Source organism: Opisthocomus hoazin, chromosome 11 (assembly GCF_030867145.1).
Source record: "Opisthocomus hoazin isolate bOpiHoa1 chromosome 11, bOpiHoa1.hap1, whole genome shotgun sequence".
Taxonomy (NCBI): Eukaryota; Metazoa; Chordata; class Aves; order Opisthocomiformes; family Opisthocomidae; genus Opisthocomus; species Opisthocomus hoazin.
The window spans coordinates 14010500-14037369 of NC_134424.1; the positions used below are offsets into that span (position 1 = coordinate 14010500).

The 26870-nt window shown below is 46.3% G+C and overlaps 1 protein-coding gene and 1 long non-coding RNA gene across 3 annotated transcripts in view; both read right to left on the reverse strand.

The window, feature by feature from the left end:
• Positions 1 to 24951, reverse strand: part of IP6K2 (inositol hexakisphosphate kinase 2) — a 30895-nt gene extending 5944 nt beyond the window's left edge. Inside the window, exons 1-2 of one of the 2 annotated variants that reach the window (XM_075432699.1) lie at positions 24870 to 24951; positions 1872 to 2170 (exon numbers count right to left, since the gene is read on the reverse strand). In XM_075432699.1, coding sequence (XP_075288814.1) covers positions 1872 to 2073 — 202 coding nt within the window. In that variant the 5' untranslated portion in view covers positions 2074 to 2170; positions 24870 to 24951. Of the gene's footprint in view, positions 1 to 1871; positions 2171 to 24667; positions 24779 to 24869 lie in introns of those variants that run through there. The other variant, XM_075432700.1, reaches the window with a different exon arrangement.
• On the reverse strand, positions 622 to 1862 carry LOC142362712 (uncharacterized). The gene is made up of 2 exons (XR_012765242.1): positions 1616 to 1862; positions 622 to 875 (listed from the first exon to the last, which is right to left on the reverse strand). It is a non-coding gene; the product is annotated as an uncharacterized LOC142362712 (long non-coding RNA).
• Positions 24952 to 26870: the final 1919 nt, after the last annotated feature.

The window sequence follows — 26870 nt, forward strand, 5'->3', positions numbered from 1 at the left end:
AGAAGATTCTTTTCTCTCTGATGCAGTCAAATAAGAATCAAATAATAACAGGAGACAATTTCAATTAATAAAAGTTTTTATTATTTAAAAAAACCCTGACTGGTCTGACCCTAAGCAAAATGTAAAACATTTGTTAACATCTTGCAGTGAGAAGTGACCTGCACAAAAAATACTCCACACCAAAAGCTTTAAGTTTTGCATGACAGCAAAGCAAAAAGGACATATCCAAACAAGATTTGCTTAATAGATCCCCAGGGAAAAATGTGCAAGTAGAACAAAACAAGGAAAACGTCACATTACAATAGAAACTAGTCCAAAAGCTTCCACTTAAAATCACCATGTTTAATCACACATTTTCTTCTTTTGGGAATATATTTTATTGATACTGGTTACGCAGCAATCTTGTGAAATAAATAACAAAAATGCAGTACAAAACAGATCTGTTTGTGGTACAGAAACATTGTGAACCTTGAAAGCATTTTTTTTCCTCATCCTCCCCTTAAGAGTCTCTAGAGCACTGCATTGCATTTTAAGAGTCTTAGCAGAGCGCTCTGACAGAGATGCGCCCAGTACTACATTAGCAAGTTTCAGTGATTAATAAAGCCATAACAATTGTCTGAATTGTTTTTTAATTTTATTTCAGTCCTCTCTCTTTATTCTCAAATCAGTCTGCACGGTTCTTGCAGCTCATCACTAGGCCAGAGGGGAGAGGTCTCGGCGAGAGATTGGCACTTCTGAGCTGGGCAGGCGGCTCCGAGACCTACAGTAGCAGGGGCAGGGAGCACAGAAGCTCTGACTGACAGTCCTGCTGCCACAAAAGTAAGGACAACAGGAAAAAAGGGGGAGCCAGCTAGCAAATGGCCTTTGGCTTTATCCTGGAAAAAAAAAAAAATAACAGAGATGGACCAAGCGAGGCCCCTTACCCCTAAATCCCTCCCCACATTCCCCAAAAAGCCATATACACTAGTACAATTGTTCTATTACATTGAGAAGTATCATTCAAAGATCACATTTTCTTCCAGTCCAACAGAACTTGTAGTTAGAGGTGTCAAAAAGTCTCTGTAAGTGTGCAGGGAGTGTAACTGTGAAACATCTCCTCTGCAGTCCTCCGCGAGTTTCACAAACAGTATGCAAAACTTCATTGCCCTTACAGCTGTTAAAATCAACGTGCTTTAAAAAGCAACTCCATTTTAAAAAGTGCTTCAGACACATTATTTATTAATCACCAGGCAGCAGTTGATGGAATAGTGAAGAAAAAGAAGAGTGTTTCTGTTAACTAGTGCAATGCTTAGGAGAACTGGAATTTCCACTCCTACATAACATCTGACTCAGCCACATCACGGCTACTTGATCCTTGCCTACCTAAATGCCATGAATTTTCATTTCCTTAATGGCAGAAACAACACTGCAAATATTCAACAAGACACCATACTAACATGTATTTATTGTGATCCAAATGAGAGTCCGAGGAGAAATCCAAAAACAAGAGACCACAACTAAGCTTACCAAATCCCTGTAAACAAACATTAAACAAGTACCAAAAAACCCCCCTTAGAAACCCACAAAAGAAGCAGCAGAGAATGACTGAAAAATCCATGAGCTGTTAGCTACTTACCTGTGCCTAAAGGAGATATATGGGCTATCACCAGCAGAGCTGCTCTACTCTAATGCTGTTAGTCAGCCCAAACACCAACTTGACAAGCATTTCCACCCTGCATCTCCACAGCCTGCCTCAGACAACATCAAAATACATGAAAATAAAACCCTAAAATCTCTTCCACGCAGAAGAGATTTCAGAGATAACAGAGCACAGCACACTTGTATTTACAGGAAGAAAAAGCCCAACCCCAACCTAAGGTTTGGTAACTTACCCTCGTATTGCGGAGTGAATTTACGCATTTCTGTTGGGAGAGTCTCATAGAACTGGTGTTCCCTCTGAATAAGGGGTTTACAGATGGTCTTCTCATTAAACCGGAGGACACAGGAGTGTCCTCCAACCTGATGTACAAAAGGCTGGAGCAGGACTCCCTTGGAATAATGCTCCACTTCCATAGCTCCGAATGCTGGGCTCATCCTTGTAGCGCATTAGACAGAAGGCGGCGGCAGCAGTGAAGGCAGTTCAGCGCCACGAGCCTCCGCGACCTGACGGTGTTTACTCCGATTCAACAGTCTGCCGAGACAAACACAAGAGAGCGCCGGGCCGTCAGCCTCCCCGCCCGCCGAGGCCGGTCAGCAGGGCCGAGCGGTGTCGCCGGCGAAGCCCGCCCGACGGCTGCCCCCAGCCGAGGCCGAGGACCCGCGCGCCGCTCGCTCCTCCGGGGCGGTCGACTGCGGGCCGGCGCCGAGCGCACCCAGGCAGCCCCGCCGCGGCCCCGCCCCTCGGCGCGCCGCAGCCAATGGGAGCCCCAACGGGGCGGCGCGGACACCCGCGGGGCGCTCGCCCCGCCCGGCCGCGCATGCGCATCGGCGGCACTGATCTGCGGGACAGCGGCAGCTAGAACTCCGGCTTTTTTTTTTGTTAAAAAACACTGATAAGTCCCGCCAGAGTCCTACTCCAAGTTACGCCTAACGCCCTCCAGCGTCCGCTTAGAGCCAGACGCATCAGCGCTCCCAACTGGACCCTCCCCCGCGCTGAAAGCTCACCACGCACAGCCCAGGCCAGCCAGAGAAATTCACAACTCAAACCGAGCGCTCCATCCCAGGCAACGACAGCAATCCCAGGAACCTGCCGAGGTCCAGCCTGGGCACGCATTTCACCAGCTGATTCACGACAACGCGTCAGATAATTGGAGTGTTTCATAGATGCTAACTTTTCAGATGAAAAACACCACCACCAAGCCATTTCCCGAGACCTTCATTTTGCGTAAATGCAGCAGAAGGCAGAGTGTTCCGCGCCATCTGCGTCCGAAGGGTCTGCTGCTGCACCCCGGTGACGACACGCTGCTCCCTGCTAGCCAGCCTCCGGTTTCACACAACTTGCACTTCAATGCGCAAGGAAAGGAGGAAGGCTAAAAAAACACAACATGACTGTCTTGGTCTGTACCTTCCAGTAAATTTTTAAGTCGAGTTGCTCTAATTTTAGACCTGAGCTTTAATGATTAACTTTTCGCAGCTAAAAACAACCTCATACTTATTTTGTCTGAAGATCATTACATGAACAATAATGCACTTAATTCAAAGAGACTACAAAGTGTTCTAGGTCACAGGTCTATTTTTATTTGCCCTCCTTAGATGTTTAACAGCCTTACACTAACTGGAAAAGCACAGACCCGCGGGCTTACAGCAGTGACACCAACAGAACTACACGCGCCTACAGCATGCCCTGTATGAGGGCATTCACCAAACTGAACAGCTGAACTGTTTGAAGAAATAACAGATCAATCAATTGAACTCCAGCTCCTGCAATGTTTATCTGCATTTAAGGATAACATCAATAGTTTTATCCACTACACGTTAGCTTTTTTCCCCCCTCCTTTCTCTCAAGAGCCTCATCTGACAAAAAGTTACCAGCTCTTTTTTTTTTTTTTTTAAGAAAATTCAAATTCTTTAACACGGAAAACAAAACTCAGGTCCTCTCTGCAAGAATATGTAAAATTTAATCTGGATTATTTCCCAGAAACAATACTCTCATCTGATAGTCTATTTACATTTTAAGCTTCCAACAAAACCAGTAAACTTTCCATCTCTATTTGTACTACTTTCCTAGTATTTTTCATAATGCAGCTACCACATCCCCAGAGCAGTTTCTCACCAACCTCAACATCAACAGCTTGGAGACACACAGGTAAAAAAGCCTCTTGGTTCCACCCAGGACAGAAGCCATTTCCAAACCCTACTTAGCCACCACCAGCGGAGCCTAGATGGCGTGCAGAGCCCCGCACTGGGCCCAGCCCTGGCAGGCAGAAGCTGGCACTGCCCGTGCTGCCCTGACACACAGCTGCCTGGTGCCTCCCCGCAGCAGCACCCACTCCATGCACAGCCGTACTACTCCTCACGTAAGACTTGAGTGTTTAGCAGCAGGTGTGTAACATACTTCAGCCTTTCACCAAACGCACACTTCACAAGCCACACTAGTTCCCAAGTAAGCTCTGACTGAGAGTTGCTTCCACTTTTCATTAACGGAATTTGAAGCATCAGTTTGGGTTTGTATAACACACCAGTAATTTTATAGGTCCCAAGAATTTTCATCAAGACTTCTGTCCTGGGTTTGGCCAGGACAGGGTTAATTTTCACCAGACTCCAGGAAGGGACACAGCCGGGGGGTGGGGACTGACCCCACCTGGCCAGAGCCCGGTATTCCACACCATGTGACGTCACGCTGGGTTCCGGTGGGGGGGGGGCAGCGCGGCAGGGACTCACTCGCAGCTCGGGAGCGTGCGCTGGTCCTGTCCAGGAGAGCAGGTCTGTTGTGCGAATTTGTGTCCTATTTTCTCCTTATTTGTATCGTTGTTGTTCCTCTTCCCTCTGTCTGCTGTTCTGTTAAACTGCCCTTATCCCGACCCACCGGTTTCTGCCTCTTTCTTTTCATTCTCCTCCGCACGCCGGCGGGGGGAGGGGTGGCCGCATGGTGCTTTTGTTGCCAGCGACAGCCGAAACCAAAACATTAAATTGGCGCCCAGCGTGGGGCGGGGATAACGGCAGGGCTGAGCAGCGGGTGTTAAAACTGCTTTCATGATTTTGTTAAAATTTATTATACACATTTACTGTGTTAGTTAAAGTCGCCGGTAAAAATGTTTCTGACTTTGATCAAATGTCTCTGCTACGTAAATCCTTACTTGCTGTATGTGTTTGCCGCTGTGCTGTTTGTTACCTTGGGAAGAAAGATCAGGATGATGATTTTGCTGTACTGTATGATATCGACTTATGATAACATCACTGTGCATGAAATTAGGCTTCTGTTTGCATGCGGCACTGCGGTCATTTCCGTACCTCGGATCCTATGTCTTAGAATTTGTTAGTAATCAAACCCAGTCTGTGGGGAAAACCGAAGGGGATACTTTCCCCCACTCTTTCGCCCCCCCTCTCTCCCTCACGCTGGTCCTAACTGCTTTTGAGAATTTCGAGTACCCCTGGTATGCTCAGGCCAGCGGGTTTCTATTGTTATGCCTCCTGAATGGGTTTCAGCTTTTATTTAGGGTTAAACAAGTCGTTAAGAACATCGTGCAGAGACCTACCCCGGGGCCGGATAGCTGTGAGTGGCTGGGTGTGTGGGACAGCATGGGCAGGTGTCTAGAGCAGTGGGCACCTGCGATGTGTTTTAAACTCACCCCTGAACAAATACAGAATCCGGACAATCTGGTAAAATATCTGAAAAAACTGTGCTGCCACCCTGGGAACTCGAGAGAGACACAGATCACCACAATGTGCTGGGGTCTGGCCCATGCCTACCGAGCCCTGTTCAACACTGTTCAGTGCCTTAAAGGGGAAAGGGGGGGAAGCGAAGCGGCAGGCACTGCGGCTGGCGCTGCCTCCCCAGCCGGCCCTGCAGCCCCTCCAGCCCAGCAGGCAGTCACAGCCCCCCCGACCAGCACCACGGCTGCTGCAGCCACAGCTGCAGGGTCTGCCTCGGTTTCCCTGGCAGGCACAGCAGCTGCTCCAGCCCCAGCTCCAGCTGCAGGCATCGCGGCTGAGCCCAATGACCAACCTGTGCCAGTAGCAGTCGCCTCTGTAAAATTAAAGAAAGACGCAAAGAGAGCAGATCGCTCCGGGAGGGATGACGATGAGCCAGGGTCATCACAGGAGATAGAGACAGAGATCATCACCCGGTCCCTGTCCCTGGGCGAGCTGTGAGATGTGGAAAGATTTCAGCCGCCACCCTGGCGAGCACATTGTCACCTGGCTGCTGCGGTGCTGGGAGAACAGGGCCAGCAGCTTGGAATTAGAGGGCAAGGAAGCCAAGCAGCTGGGATCCCTGGCCAGGGACGGGGGCATTGACAAGGCCATTGGGAAAAAGGAACAAGTCCTCAGCCTCTGGAGGAGACTTCTCTCAGGGGTGAGGGAGAGGTACCCCTTCAGTGACGATTTTGTATGTTATTCTGGCAAGTGGACCAATATGGAAAAGGGTATTCAGTACCTGAGGGAATTAGCTGTGCGGGAGCTGGTTTATAATGAACCAGATGATGACCAGTTACCCACAGACCCAGATGAAGTCCAGTGCACAGCATCTATGTGGAGGAAGTTTGTGCGGAGCGCACCCTCCTCATATGCCAACTCACTGGCAGTTGTAAACTGGAAGTGTAAGGAGGCACAAACAGTGGATGAGGTGGCCGTCAGACTCCGGCAATATGAGGAAAGTCTCTCTTTCTCCCTTGTCTCAGCTGTGGAGAAACTGGCCCAGGAGGTGCGGCAAATCAAAGAGAACATGTCCTACTCCCCACCTGCACAGGCCAGTGTCTCAGCTATCAGGGGCAAGCGTTTCTCTGCTCAGGAGAGGGAATACAGAGGCTATACACCCCGGGGCACCCTGTAGTTTTACCTGCGTGACCACGGAGAGGACATGAGGAAGTGGGATGGAAAACCCACCTCAAGTCTAGAGGCACAAGTGCGTGAGTTGCGAGGTAAAACAATCACCAAAGGGGATTCTGTTAGGAAAAATGCTGCTCCGGTTTCCAGCAGCCAGCTCTCCAGACCAGGTAGACAGTTTGATCTTGATTCCGATCCTCTGGAGGGGACCTCCAAGTCATTCTTACAGCAGGTGAGCAGCAAATTCTCTGACCAGGATTAGAGGGGCCCTGCCTCCAGCCAGGTGGAGGAAAGGGACAACCACAACCGTGTTTATTGGACAGTGTGGATTCGGTGGCCTGGCACGTCAGATCCACAAGAGTATAAAGCTCTAGTGGACACTGGTGCACAGTGTACTTTAATGCCATCAGATTTCAAAGGGTCAGAGTCCATTTGCATTTCGGGAGTGACAGGGGGGTCCCAAGAGCTGAGTGTATTGTAGGCTGAAGTGAGCCTCACTGGGCAGGAGTTGCAGAAGTACCCCATTGTAACTGGCCCAGAGGCTCCGTGCATCCTTGGGATAGACTATCTTAGGAGAGGGTATTTCAAGGACCCAAAGGGGTATCGGTGGGCTTTCGGCATAGCTGCTGTGGAGACGGAAGAAATTAAACAGCTGTCCATTTTGCCTGGTCTCTCGGAGGATCCTTCCGTTGTGGGGCTGCTGAGGGTTGAAGAACAACAAGTGCCAATTGCGACCACAACGGTGCACCGGCAACAGTATCGTACCAACCGAGACTCCCTTCTCCCCATTCATCAGCTGATCCGTCAACTGGAGAGTCAAGGAGTGATCAGCAAAACTCGCTCACCCTTTAATAGTCCCATATGGCCAGTGAGAAAATCTACTGGAGAGTGGAGACTGACAATAGACTACCGTGGCCTGAATGAAGTCACACCACCGCTGAGTGTTGCCGTGCCAGACATGTTAGAACTTCAATATCAGCTGGAGTCAAAGGCAGCCAAGTGGTACGCTACAACTGACAGCGCTAATGCATTCTTCTCCATCCCTTTGGCAGCAGAGTGCAGGCCACAGTTTGCTTTCACCTGGAGGGGCATCCAGTACACCTGGAATCGACTGCCCCAGGGGTGGAAACACAGTCCCACCATTTGCCATGGACTAATCCAGACTGCACTGGAAAAGGGTGAAGCCCCAGAACATTGGCAGTACATCAATGACATCATTGTATGGGGTGACACCGCGGAGGAAGCTTTTGAGAAAGCGGAGAAAATAGTACACATCCTTCTGAAAGCCGGTTTCGCCATTAAGCGAAGTAAAGTCAAGGGACCTGCGCAAGAGATCCAGTTTTTGGGGATAAAATGGCAGGATCACAGAATCACAGAATAGTAGGGGTTGGAAGGGACCTCTGTGGGTCATCTTGTCCAACCCTCCTGCCGAAGCAGGGTCACCTACAGCAGGCTGCACAGGACCTTGTCCAGGCGGGTCTTGAATATCTCCAGAGAAGGAGACTCCACAACCTCCCTGGGCAGCCTGTTCCAGTGCTCCGTCACCCTCAGAGGGAAGAAGTTCTTCCTCATGTTCAGACGGAACTTCCTGTGCCTCAGTTTCTGCCCATTGCCCCTTGTCCTGTCACTGGGCACCACTGAAAAGAGCTTGTCCCCATCCTCCTGACACCCACCCTTCAGATATTTATAAGCATTTATTAGGTCCCCTCTCAGCCTTCTCTTCTTCAGGCTGAACAAGCCCAGCTCCCTCAGCCTCTCCTCGTAGGGGAGATGTTCCAGTCCCCTCATCATCCTTGTAGCCCTCGGCTGGACTCTCTCCAGTAGCTCTTCATCTTTCTTGAACTGGGGAGCCCAGAACTGGACACAGTACTCTAGATGAGGCCTCACCAGGGCAGGGTAGAGGGGAAGGAGAACCTCCCTCGACCTGCTGGCCACACTCTTCTTGATGCACCCCAGGATCCCATTGGCTTTCTTGGCAGCCAGGGCACACTGCTGGCTCATGGTTAACCTGTCGTCCACCAGGACACCCAGGTCCCTCTCCGCAGAGCTGCTCTCCAGCAGGTCCACCCCAAGCCTGTACTGGTGCATGAGGTTGTTCCTCCCCAGGTGCAGGACCCTGCATTTGGCAGGATGGGCACCATCAAATCCCAATGGATGTCATCAACAAAATAGCAGCTATGTCTCCACCAACCAGCAAAAAGGAAGCACAAGCCTTCTTAGGTGTTGTGGGTTTTTGGAGGATGCACATTCCAAATTACAGCCAAAGTGTAAGTCCTCTGTACCATGTGACCCGAAAGAAGAATGATTTTTGAATGGGGCCCTGAGCAACGACAGGCATTTGAACAGAGTAAACGGGAGATAGTTCATGCCGTAGTCCTCGGTCCAGTCTGGTCAGGGCAAGATGTTAAAAACGTGCTCTACACCGCAGCCGGGGAGAATAGCCCAACCTGGAGTCTCTGACAGAAAGCACCAGGGGAGACTCGAGGTCGACCCCTGGGGTTTTGGAGCCGGGGACACAAAGGATCCGAGGCCCTCTATACTCCCACTGAAAAAGAGATTCTGGCAGCATATGAAGGCGTTCGAGCTGCTTCAGAAGTGGTCGGCACTGAAGCACAGCTGCTCCTAGCACCACGATTGCCGGTCCTGGGCTGGATGTTCAAAGAGAGGGTCCCCTCTACGCATCATGCCACCGATGCTACGTGGAGTAAGTGGGTCGCGCTGATCACCCAGCATGCCTGAATGGGAAACCCCAGTCGCCCAGGAATTCTGGAGGTCATCATGGACTGGCCAGAAGGCAAAGATTTTGGAGCACCGCCAGAGGAGGAGGTGACACACGCTGAAGAGGCCCCACTGTATAACCAGCTGCCAGAAGATAAGAAACAGTATGCCCTGTTCATGGATGGGTCCTGTCGCATTGTGGGGAAGCAGCGGAGGTGGAAGGCTGCTGTATGGAGCCCTACACGACAAGTCGCAGAAGCTGCCGAGGGAGAAGGTGAGTCAAGCCAGTTTGCAGAGTTGAAAGCCATCCAGCTGGCTTTAGACATTGCCAGTCGAGAGAAGTGGCCAGTGCTCTATCTTTACACCGACTCTTGGATGGTGGCCAATGCCTTGTGGGGGTGGCTGCAGCAATGGAAGAAGAACAACTGGCAGCGCAGAGGCAAACCTATCTGGGCTGCCCCATTGTGGCAAGATATTGCTGCCCGGCTAGAGCAGCTGGCTGTAAAAGTCTGTCATGCAGACGCCCACGTCCCTAAGAGTCAGGCCATTGCAGAACATCAGAACAACCACCAGGTAGATCAGGCTGCTAAGATTGAAGTGGCTCAGGTGGATCTGGACTGGCAACATAAGGGTGAACTCTTTATAGCTCGGTGGGCCCATGACACCTTGGGCCACCAAGGAAGAGACGCGACATACAGATGGGCTCGTGACTGAGGGGTGGACTTGACCATGGACACTATCGCACAGGTCATCCATGAATGAGAGACATGCGCTGTAATCAAGCAAGCCAAGTGGGTAAAGCCTCAGTGGTATGGAGGACGATGGCTAAAATATAAATATGGGGAGGTCTGGCAGATTGATTACATCACACTGCCACAAACCCGCCAAGGCAAGTGCTATGTGCTCACAATGGTGGAGGCCACCACCGGATGGCTGGAAACCTACCCTGTGCCCCATGCCACCGCCTGGAATACCATCCTGGGCCTGGAAAAACAAGTCCTGTGGCAACGTGGCATTCCCGAAAGAATTGAGTCGGACAACGGGACTCACTTTCCCAACAGTCTCATAGACACCTGGGCCAGAGAACACGGTATCGAGTGGGTGTATCACATCCCCTACCATGCACCAGCCTCTGGAAAGATCGAGCGGTACAATGGGCTGCTAAAAACCACTTTGAGGGCAATGGGGGTGGGACTTTGAGAAACTGGGATACTCATTTAGCAAAGGCCACCTGGTTGGTTAACACCAGAGGGTCCACCAACCGGGCTGGTCCTGCCCAGTCAAAACGTCAGCGCCCCGTAGAAGGGGATAAAGTCCCTGTAGTGCACATGCGGAACATGTCAGGGAAGACGGTTTGGGTTAATCCTGCCTCGGGCAAAGGCAAGCCCGTCTGGGGGATTGCTTTTGCTCAAGGACCTGGGTGTACCTGGTGGATAATGCGGAAGGATGGGGAAGTCCGATGTGTACCTCATGGGGATTTGATTTTGAGCGAGAATAGTCCATAAATAAATTGTATAAAGTTAATTGTTAAATAACCTTGTCACTGTCTGTTATCACTGTTATAATTGTTATATTTTGTACCAGTAGTAGCATAGTAAGAATCGTCCAGATTAAAGAAGGATGGACTTTTTTTTGATGAAAACCTAGCAGAGCACAGCGATGATGGAACTGGACCTCGTTTTCAACAACTGGCACCCAGCAACTTCATCGAGATCAATGTCTCCAACCTGCAGACTGTGGGCACAGGCTGCACCAGATACATCAGCCATGAGCTCTGGATGCAGCAAGTGACCGCCCACCACCACACATCACCTCTCCTGCCACGGAAGACCATTACGACAGATGGAGCCCGAAGTCATGGATTAAATGAACTCAATGGACACTTTAGAGTGATGATCCATAGACTAAGGGAATGATATCTGGAGACAGGAGAAGTGGTGGTGATCAACTGGACAACGGGGGACCTGGGCATGACGTAGATGGTATGGAATAAGGGGTGGATAATGTCCTCGGTTTGGCCAGGACAGGGTTAATTTTCACCAGACTCCAGGAAGGGGCACAGCCGGGGGGTGGGGGCTGACCCCACCTGGCCAAACAGAGCCCGGTATTCCATACCATGTGACGTCACGCTGGGTTGGGGGGGGGGGGGGAGGGGGCAGCGCAGCAGGGACTCACTCGCAACTCAGGAGTGTGCGGCGCCGGTCCTGTCCAGGAGAGCGGGTCTGTTGTGCGAGTTTATGTCCTATTTTCTCCTTATTTGTATCGTTGTTGTTCCTGTTCCCTCTGTCTGCTGTTCTGTTAAACTGCCCTTATCCCGACCCACCGGTTTCTGCCTCTTTCTTTTCATTCTCCTCCGCACACCGGCAGGGGGAGGGGCGGCCACGTGGCACTTTTGTTGCCAGCGGTAGCCAAAACCAAAACAACTTCCTTGAGCGAACAATGCCTCTAGTATCCTGGAATTTCCCAGAGAAAGCCGTAAGGGTGCCAGCTTTCACTGGGAGGCACAGTTACACATGTACAAGATGTTGTGGTGGCAGAGCTGTACAGCAGCTGTTAACAGCATCGCAGTACACCAGCATTACAAGAGCCACTCTTCCCAAAACAGCACTACCATTCTGTGGCCGCCTTCCTAACTATCCCTGATGCAGAGGCAGCGATTCAAACTTAGAGCATACCTTGCAACATCCCTTAACCTCAAACACCAGGTTAGGCCTAATCCTACTGTGTCAGAGCAGATTTGCATCAGGAGTTAAGCCTAGAAGACGTTTACACTACAGAAAGGACTCTCTAGCAAAAACCACCAACACCACACAGATAAATGCACAACACCTTGTTTACCCAACACATCTTCAGGGAGCTCATTAGTAGCAGCTCAACTTGTTTGCTTTCACATATGCCCAAGTGGCCTGGACAGTATCCGCACACTGTGTGCCACATTCACTCAGCAACGGAATTGCCAAGCACAGAATTGGAAAGGACTACTTGCTACTTTACCTTCTCCTGAAAGGGTAAGATCTGGCAGCACATCACACAGCACAACTTCCCATTCGAGGGATAACAAAGCAAGTTTTTTATAGCTCTGATATTATAAAAGTATCAGTTATGTAATATTTAGACAGCATTGGGTTCTTTTTGAGAGGAATATTAGAAGCATCTATACATAGTCAACCAGTGTACTCAGTCTTCATGGCCACAAGGCAAATGTGAACCTACCAGAGATAAAAGGGGAAACTTGCACAAGTAAAAATGAGTTTACTGTGCCTGTATTAGTAAGCTCTCCTCCGGTTTTTATCTTCCAAAACCACAGTGCAACTCCCGTATGTTCTGTTTCTACTATTAGATTTTTGTGGTATGTGCTCCTGCTGAAAAAGCTGTATTAATACAGCTGTGCAATTAAAACTGTGTCCAGGAGGCCTGCTGAACAGTGTCAGCAAGGAGTTCCTTGCTGTAAAGCCTTTAACAAATCTCCTTATTTGTGCAATTTACTGCTGCCTTATAAACCCATAATGCATACATGATTTGAACAGAGCAACAGTGTTCAAGAAGGCAGCAGCAAGCCTGTGCAATCCTGTCAATAACTTAGATTAATGAATCCAGAGGTTTCAGTTTGCACTTTGAACAATTAATATATATTAGCCTGTCAAGATAAGAAGCACTGTTTACCTAATAAAGTCAGTTTGTTTTCATCCAATGTAGTTCTCACTTGCAAAAAAATTTGAGTAAGATATTAAGGCTTTTTCTGCTGTATGCTTTAACATTACTACTACAATCAATAAGGATTTGTCTGTCATTTTTGCTTTACTTAATATTGGGAATCTTGCCACTCAGATTAACAACAGGATCTGGAGCACAATTGTAACGCCCAAGAAATTCTTTGCACGGTTTCATTTATAAATACCTTGCTTCCACAAAGAACCTGACAAGTATGTCCAATTAGTTTCACTTCCTTAGAAATAAAAACTTCAAGTGGCATTGATGTTGATCAGCTTTAGCACAATACAGTTCTTCACTGCCTTTCCTCTGGTTCTACACTGAGTTTGTCTCTTTGGGCAAGAAAGGGCACGAAACAGCTCGTTTTAGGCAGTTTTCCCAGATACCAAATGCAGGCTCAGTGTACCCTGCTCTCTTCCTCCTATGTGCTTTTAAGTGCCTTTAGTTAAGATCTTTTGTTCAAAGAACACATCAGCAAAAAAGCAGATGTACTATTCCTTCACATGTCAAGAATTTCAAGAGAAAAGTCTGACATAACTTGAAGGAAGCAAATAAAAACTCGTCTAGACACAGTAACAATAGCTTGAGCCATGTCATTTCTGCAGTAAGCAGCAAAATATGTTTAAAACCGAAATCCGTAAAACAGAAGCTGCATGTACAGACATCTTATTCACTTGTGACAATGACCATCAAAAGAATATTGCAATGAACTCATGTTTTCAGACTTTTAACATTAATCTCAGGTGATGGCATTCGTTGGAAGATATTTCATGTCACTATAGATTCTCGACTTAGTCCCATAAGTAACTGCATTAACAAACACATCCTCTGGAGAGCACAGCTCTCAATTAAGCAGCAGCTCCTTCCTTCATAATGATCTCAAAACCAACACTCTTCCCAAATCTTTCTAACAGCAGAATTACTGACACAGAGCTGCTCGCCTAAACAATTTGTTAAAACTGTGTTATCTCAAGTGCAGACTTTTTGAGTGGTCAATATCTGCAGCTCCAAATAGCCACAAATCAGCTTTATGGTGACAAAAATAGCAAGGCAGCAAAGCTTTCTGCCTGTCCTTTTCTCACTTCACTGGGTAGTGCAAAGGAGAAGATGACAGGGTAGCTACCTGCAGGGCAGAGCTGCTGCAGGACGCCGTAACCTTGCTGTACCAAAGCTAAGCCCTTTCCTAAGGTTCCAAGGAAACAGAGGAACGGCACAACCAACCAAGAAGAGTAAAAAAGAGTATCAGTTACCCACTAGAGAAGCCAATGAGAAAGCTGCTTCAGCCCAAAGAATACTCAGGAAGGAGTATCAGCTGAGAAGGGACATAGGAACACACAAACATCAATGTGGAAAGTGTATGGTATGTTTGTGAGAGCCACCTGTTCCATGCACAAAATGAAAAAGGTACCTCAATTCTGAATTGAAAAGTCACTACAATGCTCAAAGAGAATGACCCTTCACCACTGAAGCAGAATAAACACACTTTAAGACCTACAATACAGTGATCAAGATGGAATAGTTACAGGAATTTTACACGTCCTTATGTGACCAAACTACAAATTCCATTACTAGTATTCTGTTACTTGACCAACAGCAAGGTTCACTCCTTGAATCAAAGAACACAAAATATAAAGCAAAGGATGCAACATCAGAATATTAAAAACATTAGCTATGTTAAACATGATCAGGCTCAAAGTTCTTCCACAACTTGTGATTCACTCTGAGGAAAACCAATGCCATTCCTCTACACCTAACACCACTTTATTAGCAATCTTGCCCAGTCTAACAGTGGTAAGAGGTTGCTTCCAATATTCACTTCAGTTGCTGCTTGGCTCATGAATTGAAGTTACTCTGGTGTGTTCTGCTCCAGAAGTTAAGACTACAATGGAGACACTCAAATTCTCTAGTGTCTAGTCAGCTGCCTTAAAACAGTATCAGAAATGCAAAATTACATTTTAAAGATGAACTGCATACAGAGTAGGAAGCAAACCCTGTACAACAGGTGTTTTTTGTTCTTAACGGAAGATTTCTGCATCCATTTCTCACAACTGTTTTAATAGATTCCTAACCTTGAAGATGCACTATACCTCTAAATAAAATGCAAGTCCCATGCTAGGAAGTTTTTGAAGCCTTTTTTATCTTCAACAGTAACAATACCACTAAGTTTAAGCAGTAAAAGGGGGGGGGGGTATGACACCACATAGGCGACCATACTGTTTTTTAGCTGACTCATTTTCTGTTTCCCCTAAATGCAAGTTCAAAAGATGACACAAGGCAGCAGCATGCTGTAGGTTTTTGCAACATTCACTAATAGATTTGGCTAGCGTCCGGACATACTCAGACCCATAAGGTATTTCAGAAAACTGCTCCATTGAGCTTACTTTAAAAGAAAGGCTAGAGTGGAAGAAAACCCTCTTTTCATTAAGTATAACTTCAAACAAAGTGGTTGTGAGGGGAAAAAAAAAAAAAAAAAAAAAAGATGCTGAGCTGTAAGTTTCGACGCAAGTAAAGGTTATTTAAGCTCTTCTGCAGCAAATCAATAAATGTAACAATCATTAAGTTATCTCCACATGACTTGTACTCAGAGATGAGTAACCATGAGGTTTTGTAAAAATACTCAGCAGGAACACTCAAATCCAAGAGTAAAATACCAACTCCTCCACACCTACATATTGAGACTACACGTGCATTCCCCTTCCAAGTACTTCTGCTATAGTATACTTTTACTATAGCCTTCACTAGGAAATCATCAGGGTGATGGGAGTCAGGCACTGTAGTGATGAGTATCATAACCACCTATAGATGCAAAAAGCCAAAAAAGCGCAAATTCTTCTTGTTGAATGTAGGGTGGTCAGGCTATACCAATAAAAGAAACCACCTGCTTGTTATAAGTGCTGATATAAAGCTTTTTTTTTTAATCTGTCTTTATTAAATGGCTGGTAACTACAGCAACATGTTGCTGTAATTTGGAAGAATTAAAGAACTTCTCCAGATACAAGAAAATAAAAAAAACTAAAATTAACTTACCTAATCACACAAAACAGACTGAATCTAGGAACCCAAAATTGTACATGAACTCAGTGACAAAGTTTCTACAAAATATGTTTGCAAAACCATTTGGGAAAGTGACAGAGCTAACTGGATAGCAGTCTTGGCCCATCAGGGTAGAAAGCTAATCCTATTTTTAACATTAGGCTGTGAACAAAGGATTCCCACCAAGAAAGAATGCATGCTTAACAGGTGGAAAGTATCTGTTCAGCAGTTCAATAAATTAAAGCAGCAGCCCTTGCCCTTCTGTATACCAAATACAGGAACTCCCTGTACCAAGTTGTATATATTTTTTTGCTCCATTATTGGAGTAATTTAACAATAACACTGAATAATACCCACTGGCATCATATTTTAAGAAAATTCTATGCTTTGTGCCAGAGCTCACCTGTCACTGGCACATGACAAGCCAAACACAGCTGAAACAGTATTTAGTATTTTTAAAAAAATGTTCCTACATTTTTTGTAAACATTTAACAATTTAACACATGTTCAAAACACTAACTAAAAAACCTCAAGACAGTTTAAAACTACAGTGCAGGAAAACATCCTGCAATGCCCTATGTTTTTCCGAGGACCCCAGGTCAGGTATGTCACACCTAAAGGTACTACTCCTCCAGATCTTTTTTCCCCTCCACTGAAAGCAGAGGGCGGACAGTCCAACTTTGGCTACAATGGCAAAGGACTCCCAAGTGCTACGTTCAAGGTCTGGTTCTGCTATGAGCTTCTCCAGGGTGTATGCCAGCACCCTCTGTAGAGATCACTTTTTGTAAAGAGAGAATCAGGCCCATACAATAAGAGTTTTGTCACACCACACCCAGATGCTGACAAATGTATATAAACATACTTTTTCAGCACAAAATATTTCTTTTTGAAGTAGCAACATTTTTATGCTATCTCCTTTTACTCTCTAAACATGGAGTTGTAGTTTTGTCTTCCCTTAAATATAACCCAAATAAAGCAGCAGTTACTATGAGAAATAAACACTGCCACACAGGTTAAGACATGCATTTACACCTGTAAATTCAATACCACAGCTGCAGGTAGCTACCTCTTGTAGCAAATATCAGACGGACTTTTGAATGGAACTTCAACAGATGAAACTAAGAATTATGGACCATTGATATATCTAAGCATAACATATTAAGCGACCAAACCATAAACAAAAAAATCCAAAGCTGCAAAATGTTCTATTATTGCTCTTCAAGCACAATCATTATCCCCATCTTCCTTAAATCACCTCTACATTACCAGGAGAAACCCATTTCCCCAACCCTTTTGTCTTGAAAAGCAAGGCAGTAACCAAGGTGGTCTCCAAGAGCTTCTAGCTTTTTCTTAACATAAGTGTGCACAGAAACCCCTCACCCGCAATTTCTTAAACCTCAGTGAGGAGACTGTGTGCTCAGTACAACTAATTTCTAACATCCCAGAAAGAAACAGCTTTCTGCTTTCCCTACAGCATTTGTAATCTGTACATACACACAGCTCTGGAGAAATGCCAGAGAGGCCTCTCAAGCAAAGCTATTTTACCCCCCTAGAACTAGAATAAAGCCAAGTTACAGGTTACTAAGCATATTCAGCCAGAAAAGAGTATGCAATTCTGATCCATACAGTTTTTCCAGGGATTGTGTAATTTAAGAACTAGCCTCTTTTCCAAATTAAAATGCCATGGAAGCTAAGACATCTGAACCACCAAAATTAAGCTACTTAAACTTCATATTTAGAAACTGATCCATCTTAAAACAGTATTGTGGCACCAGCAGCTAAAACCACCAGTTGCTATAAACAGACAATACTGCCCTTTGTCATGGAGAAACTAAAATAGTGTTCAGCCATTAGACTTCTGAAAATATGACAGCAAGAGCTAAATTGTGTGGATTACACACATGAAAGTGTTACTGAAGATACCCAACTCCCCAGAAATTCCAGCATTAATAAGTCCAAGGCTATGCCTTTCTCATTACCATGAATTTAGCAGTCTGGGAACTGTATTTCTAGCCATTCTGTAAAAGAACATGGTATCTTTGTGACTGGCCCTTGAGTTGTGACCAATTTGCCATGTATGAGAAGTTGCTCAAGAGGACAACTGTCAAGTCCTATTCAAAGGTCACATCCACTTAACTACACAAAGATTTGCTGTCTGTATTCCCTTCAGAAATCCAAATCCCTAACACTTTTTAAACCATAAGCACTAGCAGCCCACCATGTAAGATTGTTAAATTTAAGCTTAGATGCCCAAATCCTACAATCCAGTCTAACTCTTTGGGCAAAAATTTCTAAAGCAGCACAAAGGAAAGATCATCTATAAATAAACTATTACAGGAAGAGTGGTGTCCAAAATGCACAGTTACATATTTCAGGCATCCCATTAATGTGTATATTCATCTATACCATCAAATACTTTGAATTAAGAAGTTTAGTCTCTTTCTGCATAAACTGGTCAAAAAGTAGCCCAGGAGGAGATATTCATCAGCCCTGAAATGCTTATCCACATTCACAACTGTAATTCTTCAAGTGGAGGTTCTGAGACTTTACTTCTCATGATCATGATAGACAGAGCTTTTGCTCCAGAACAGCTCACATTCATGAGATGTATTTAACATACCTTTTGTAATTTTATTTATGATTCAAAATATATCAAACTACTGAAAATGCATCTCAAATCAGATAACACCACACAGACTTGCATCTCAAAAGGCAAGAGTTTACATGATTCAGTGACCACTACAGGCACTTTCCCTGAAAAAGAGTTAGGAAAATAACTGGGTCCTAAGACCTTGAACATATAGCTCCCTCCACGATGACTGAGCAATCATAGAAGTTCAAACATCAAAAATAGAAAAGAATAATTTCACTGTGCTTCTTGCTGAACTGCAGCAGATTAGATGTGAGCAAGTAAGGACAGTAGAGGAGTCTTACAAGACACTGATGTGGGACAACAAAGCTAAGGAGAAAGTCATGAATGTTTCCTCTGGTAAACATAACTCATTTCAAGCAGTTTCTCCCTAGTAAAAAGGGACAAGGACCTTTTGAACAAACACACCTGCACAGTACTTCAAAAATGCTTTTTTTAAAGAAAAATTGTTTACATATTTCCTGTTTTATCTTCCAGTGATCTCATGGTACACCATCTGGGGCCAATTACAGGCTCACCATAATAATCATAATAATGTCAAAGAATTAATCCATTTTCGTCTCATACAGTTTACACATTCAAACAACAGTACAAAACCACTTGAAAAAAATCTTATCGATTTCAGTCATCTGTAAAAGGAAGCTTTTGCAGGAGCTTGGCTGTACTGCTCTCATCACCCTGCAGGCTCAAATACATTTAATGATTGAAAAGAGACAGTTTTAATAGCCCAGCTAATGGGACACATCTATACTAAGTCTGACTCCCTTAAACACACCTGTTGCTTTACAGGCAACTTTTATAGCAGCCAGTGACTCCATAGCACAAGCAAGCATGGTTTTCACAACTGTCTGCATAGAGAAACCATCACTAATCAAAAACGGAAGACTCTGACAGGATGAAGGCCAAAAGTGCACTGTCTCTTCAAAAACTCGCAGTATGGCACCACCATCCAGACTGTATTAGTGTTCCAATCTGTACTTCTGAAAAATAGCACACCGTCGGGAAGAAAAAGACTTCAAGGAGAAGTCAAGCTATGAAACATCATTTTGTTTTCTGGAAGCAAACTGTGCATAGTGATGTTAAATCATTATTTGCACTTTAAACCAAGAAAGCACCACTCAGCATTTCAGTTTAAATACTTGAAAGGTTTTGTTTCAACAGCACTGGAAGACAGTCCTCCTCTCACCACACAACTCACTGCAGCTCCATAAGCATTTACTTCATTTACCCCTCATCCCTGAGAGATTGCTTGTTTCCACAATTTCTGAGATGATTCTCCACAAATGTCTTGTTCCCTCCCCATCTAGAACTATACTCCCAACCTTCATATTCACAGATGTCTCTTCAGAAAACTGACTGATTATATTAAGACATATCCATTTTTTTTTTTTCCTAAGTTAGCTCGAACAGACTCCCAAGTACAATGCTAGTTATTTCAGTATGAGCACATCCACCCATCAATTTAACCCTGTATATTCAGGTAAATGAAATCAACCTTCTCAAAGGGCTAACATCTCAGAAACACCAAGATGATGCCTATCATGTCAGCAGTTTCACTCCTCACCTTTCTAACAGGGAACTACATTAATCTTATTGTAAAAAAAAATTAAAAATCAATTGCCATCACATTCTCCCCCTACTTACAAAATGTTCTTCTGGAAAAAGATACGAGAAATGAAAAGTGCAAATGTTAAAAGGAAGAGGTCATCTTCAACAAGCATAAAATCAGGCAGCACCCACAATTCCTGAGAAGGTTTCAGGCACTGTAGAAAATTTCTGCATCACAGCACTGCACAGCTATTTGGGTATTCTCAAAGCCCTCTGTGCTTCAAGAAAATAAGATAAACACTTTTGCTGTGTTTCTTATAATACAAATTCTGGCAGAAATCCTCCAAACTCTTGCTTCTTCTGTGTGTGATTTTCTGAGAAAAAATAGCCTAAATAATTGTATCTTCTGTCCTTGAGCTTGTATACTCTAAGTCTCAACAACCTGAGGCATCATCAACCAGTTTCAGCAAGTCATTAGAATTTCTTTTTTTTCAGTTCCTTCCAATTTGTTTTGATATAAAAACAGCAGGACAGAAGACAGGGACAAAGAGAGGCAGAACAGCTGAAAGGCTACTGCGTGAATCCAGTACTTACCTGTTCTGTTTGGGCTATTAACTGGCTGATGAGCACCTATACAGCTTCAAACCAGCCACCACCTGCATACTGTCCTCTTGCGCAACCATTCACCATGGCACATACACAGAGTTTGTCTTCATAAAGCAAGACTCTTGGTGGCCAAAACCTTTTTATGAGCAACTCTTTCTTTTTCCAGTAAAACAATGCAAAACCGGGCACTAACTGCTTCCAATGACCCCCAATAGACAATTTTCCATGTGCACTAGCAATCCACACACAGGTTATCAAAGACAGCTGGTTAAATATCTGATAACCAGTAGAGTGAAAGAGTACTTTCCGTACCTATCATGAAGGCTATCGTTACCTTATTCTAACACAGCCCATCTTTCTGAGATGGAGTCAGGACTTCAAAGACCCATTGCTATACAAGCCAAGAAGCTGCAAAAGCTTTCTGTGAAGATTTCAAGCTCCTAAGCACCCGATTAAACACAATCGATGTCAGACCTTCATTTGAACAAACGGTTTTGCTTCCATTATGTCTGCAGTATTTCAGACTTTGCAGGAGGAGAAACTTCTAGCTACTTACAGCACATAATACTGCGTCATACAGCTTTTTGCAAAAGAGGGGAAGAAATAATTATTTTAAAACAAAACACTTATTTAAAACAAAACAGTCCAAAATCATTTTCTAATGAGCTATTTCTAAGAAAAGCTATGGAAATGCACATCTACAGCAGTTGTATCTTAAAACTATAAAATGTAGCCTCTTAATATTTGAAAGCTATCCCTGTATTGTTTCAAAGATAAAATAACCTTGGGCAAGACAGAAAGCCAGATAAAAGAATTAGCACGAGAGGAAAAATCCTCTCCCCGCAATGGAAAATTTTCATCTCCAAGCCAGGCACAGAGATGCTCAGCCGGACCTGCGTTGCCGGGAGACCAACCGCAGCTTCTTGCCAACAGGGACGAGCTAAGCATCAGCAAATTCATCAGCTGATAAGTGGATGAACTGAATGAGAGGCAGCATGATTTTCCACACACCAGCGTAAAAACCTGATAGCTTTCAGGTAACAGTTCTAGTCCATGCTCACCACACACAGAAGAATTATTATCAATATAAAATATTAGCCTAATAAAGCTTCAAACTCCACAGCTTAGCTCTTATCCCCACACTTCTGGGTACAGCTAGTGCAACAGACTGCATTCAAGTAAAAACTTTTTGTCGCAACTCAGTTTCTGCCCCTTCAATCTTTTGATGCAGTATCCAAACTTTTGGAATACACTACTACCCATTAAATAAGTTAGGTGTTTAAGCACTGGTGCAGAAATATTAAGAAAACCAATGAACAACATCAAAAAGCAAGAAGGTACACCTTGGCCTAGCATTATAAACCACATCAAATCATGCCTCACTTCAAATCCCTGCCTTTGCCCCTAGCCTTTCCCACCCAAAGCGCAGCTCCCTGGGCCGGACAGCATCAGAAGCGCTACCAAGGAGACACTTGCTTTGCCTATTCTGGATCTAGAACTGCTCCCAAGCTCAGGCAGTCACTTGGTCACAGGAGCAGCACTCCTGATCCCCCACAGAAACACCTCAGCTGTCTCCCAATTTCCAAACACCATCAGATGAGAATCATCAAAAGTAGTAACTGACATTTAATACCAGTTACTCCAGAATTTCCCCAGATCTTATCTCACTCAATTCACTAAAAGTATTCAGACAGTAAAGAAGATTTTTAAGAACGACTATTTAATTTATTCCTTTAAATGCAGTATCCTCATGGAACTTCTGTCGCTAGTGAAGCGGGTTTTTCACCATCAACCTGACAGCATACATTTCCCTGCCTCCACCAATTTCTAAACCAAAAAGACAGACATTTGTGTCCCTAGCACCATAGCTGACAGACTGAAGCACCCTTAGTTACAACAAGGTTTACACCCTTCCCCTACCCTTTAAAGGCAAAAAGCATCCCCAAAAGATCTTCTCTCACTCCCCAGCTGATCAGAGAAGAATTAAAGTAGGACCATACCAGTGACTGGCTGGAAGCCCACTCACTGACAAGCAGCTAAGACTTTTTTTCTTTAACGTCTTTTCTCATCCTGATTTTTCAAAACTGCATGCCTGACATATCCGAAATCATCTTTGCAAGCAACTGGTAGGGAAAGAATTTTTGAGAGCACAACATCAACACAAAGCTGGTATTACTTGTATGACCAACGTACCACAGAGAAGGTAACAGATTATTACTTCAGAAAGGCATAAACAGCAAAGACAGAAAATGCAGGAAAACAGCTTTTCAATTAAATTAATTCACATTAATTTATGAAAAGCCACCTGGCCAAGTTTAAGGTCTTAAGTTTTTGCAAACAAGTACATATCAATGACTGTAATCCTTCCCTGAAAGTCTTCCTCAAACCCTTAACCAGGAGACACTTCTGAGTACTTAAGAGTATTCTTTTTCGAAGAAATACTCCTGAATTCTGGCAGTTAAATCACTGGGTTCTTCCTCATTTAGTAATATACTTTAATCAAGAAAAAATTGTAACAAGCTGGAAGATGGTGAACAGGCCAAATGTAAATAGATTAATCAGCCCATTTTTAAAATACATATATTGGGGTGTGGATACATGGGTATACAAACCCAGTTTCCATTCCTTAACGTCATCGTAAGTCCTGAAAACATGCAAATTGATTTCAAGTTAAAGACAATTTTAAATTTTACAAGTAGTTTTTATCTTATATAAGCAAACTTATGAGCAAAGATTCCAATTCTTACACCTTTAAAAGCCAAAATAACCCTGATCTTGTTATTCTCAAATTTGAACTGTTCTACTATCACATCACTGTTACATGCTGAGTAACGATCAATAACGCATGACCTGACTGAAACGTTAAAACAAACAAACTCACATTAGCTTTAATGTTCCAGAACTAAATATTGAAGAAAAATTCTAATTACGGTATTTGACACAGAACTGCTCCCTTAGATGTTCGTGAGTCTAAAAAATCACACAGGCAGAGGATGTATTTCTAAACCACCTGAGTATATGGGACACATAACGCACTGTGTCAAAAAAAAAAGACAGGCTAAAAGTAGAGAGCAACTAAATTCCAGCACATATCAGGAAATATATCAGTGTTAAACACGCATACTTTTCACAGTGGAATTAAGGCCAAGGACATATCAGGGTGTAACCACCAACAGGTTGTTATTCTATCAACAACGATAACATTTATTTTCTTAAGCACTACGCCGATTTCCAAAGCCTCAACCGTAAATGTTTTTGTTTAAGAGCCTGAGGGCCCCAAGCCACGTTAACAAGGTATCGTAAATCCGTGATGCTCAAAACAGCTCATAACAAGCCCTCACCCAGGATTTCCGTTTTACACAGAAAAAGGGTATTCGTGAGCAGCACGTCCAATTATGCAACGCCTCCCGGAGCGCTCCTTCTTTTCATTTTGCAATATTACCGAGTGCATCAAACAGTCGCCAAACCCGCAGCGCGCCCATCACCCGGGCAAAACGGAAACCCGACGTCTTACGATCCCGGCAGACGAGGACTGCTGAGTAACAACCGGCTGCGGGGCCACCCCACCACGGAGACCAAGTCACTGCCTCCCCCCCCGGGCCAGGGCCGGCGCTGCCGGAAGCCTCCCGCCCCGGTAACCCCTGCCGCCGGCCCGCACAGCCCCGCGGGGGCGGATACGGCTCAGCAGGCATCGCGATGCGGTGTGCGAACGGGGATGCTCCGCCAACGTCGTCGTCCCCCCCCCCCCCCCCCCCCGGGCCAAACGCGCACCCGCCGGGGCGATGCCAGGCCAGAGCCCTGCTCCCTCTACCCGGGGGGTAACCAGGGCAGAGTCCCCCCTCCCGTCCCGCTGAGCCCGCGCAACGCCCCTCCCTCCGCCGCCGCCGACCATCCCCCGTGGGAAGCCGGGCGGCCGCCTCCCCCGGGCCGGACACCGACCTCCCGCGGCGGGCGGGGCTGGTGCCTGCAAAAGCAGGGAGGGCCCCGCCGCGCCTCACCGCCAGCGGCAGCCCCCAGCCGACCCCTCAGAGCCCACAGCCCCGCGGGGCAGGGGAGGGAGGCCGCAGCGGCTTCGCGTGAGCCCGCGGCGCCGAGCGGGCCGGCCAGCAGGCTCGGAGGAACGGCCGGAAGTGCCCGTTACCTGGTATCAGCCCAGCGGCGGCTTCGCCTCTTTTGTTCCTCAGACGTCAAAATGGCGGCGCGGTGCGGGCCGGCCCTCCCCCACCCCAGCGGGCACGGCCCGCCCTCCCGCCCGCCTCCCTATTGGCTCGGTCCGCACGGCCGCGCGCTGATTGGGCGGCCGCCAGCGCCGCTGTTGCTAGGGGAGCCGGGGCGGGCGCGGGGCAGGGGCGCCGGTGCCTCAGGGCCTCCCCGGCCCCGGCCCTGCTCCCCATCCCGGCCTGGCTGCGCACTCCTTCCACGGAGACCACGGGGACGTGGGGACGGCCGGCCTGCCCCGTCGACCCCGGGCCCGGGAGGCAGGATCGCAGGGAGAAGCAGCCCCTCCCTGTCTCCGGCCTCCCTGCAGGGCCTGTCTCAGCTTTGTGAGGGCACATGGACATGGCCTCCACCTTGGCGAGGTGAAGGCTGGCCCCGTGGTGCACCCTGACTCGTCCCCAGGCCTCAGGCCCCCACCCAGGCGCCCTCAGCCCGGTGTGGCCCTGTGCAGGGTGGGTTGGGTTGGGGTTCCGCTTCCTGCGCTCCTTAACAATCTTTGGAGTTGGGCCTCCTTGGCTTGCAGGCCGCAGCAGCCATTGGTAGGGCTGTTGTTGGCTTTGCCTCGGTGCCGGCTTGGAGACAGCTCATCTGTGCCGGTGTGCAATGCGTGCTGTTAGTTTGGACATGACTGGGGCCTGGCTGCGAGGGGCTTTCGCTGCTCCCCCACGCCGTGCCGTCCTTCCTCGCCTCGCTGACGAGGGAGAGGAAGAGCATCTGTCGAGTCCTTGAAGCAGAAGAGGCTCACAGGGCTGTATGCCTGAGCTCACGCGTTGGTTCGGCGTTTCTGTTTCTGCACCACCAAGAACTGCGCTCAGGCATGCGCAGCCAAAGCTCCGGAGGCTCTCCCTACTCAGCTTTACCCCGACTGACTTCTCGGCGCCTGTGGCCTGATGATTTAAATGCCATTGCAGCTGTTGGGGTTCGCATGCAAGCCCACGAATGCGCCTTCAACAACCGAGCCACCATCATTGTAAGGAAAAAAGACTAAATAATTACATTATTGCAGTTTAAATTACTAGGCAACAGTCTCTCTGACAATGAATTTAGTAATACTCTGCCATTATTTAATCGCACTAATGAGACAGAACAACTCCACTTAGATACAAATTACTCTGCATTTCATTTAAATAAAGGTCAGAGAGCTAAAAGCCACACAAGCCGCCACAATTCTGCTGTACAACACACCCAGCAAAAGGCATCCTTTGTTTCCAGAAGGGACCACGGCTTTCTGGCCGTGAGCTGCCAAGGCAGGGCTGCACGCACAGAGCATCTCGCTCAAACCTCCCACATCCAACCCAGACCACCTGCCCAAGAGTGAGCACGGTGCGTCTCTGCCTTGGGAACAGCTCCTTGGTTTGGAGATGTGAGCATTGGTTCACCAAAGAGATTCACAGGGCAAGAGATCTCTGATTTCTCCTTGTTCTAAAGTACAAACATTCATACAGTCTTGTGTAAGAAACAATTACACCCCTTCGTTCTCACTGCTTAAAATATGCCTCCCTTGTCTGTCAGGGTGACAATTGAAGCCAGGCTGCCTATTGAGAGTCTCCTTATTTATCTGGCTGGCACCATCATGATTATCTTCACTTCAAAATCTGTTTTCGTATGTGTCTCTTACCATTTAAAACTGGTGACTTTCCTTGGATATTTAAAGATTTTGTTTTAAATCCATGCCTCCATGGGCGAAGCTTGTCGTGAGAGCAGGTCTGTAATTTACTCAAGAGACTGGTGGTTACGGCTGGAGATTATCGGCACCTGCTACTAGTTTTAATCTTTGTTTGCAAGCGCAGAGCTGGTCCAGGGCTCATGTCTGATTCATGTTCCCCAGCCACAGGGAGAGGGGAACCGAGGTGCCAGCCCATGGGACCTCTCCCTGGTGGGTGGCTGCATGATCCCTCCAGAAGCTGGGAATATTTCCACCTGC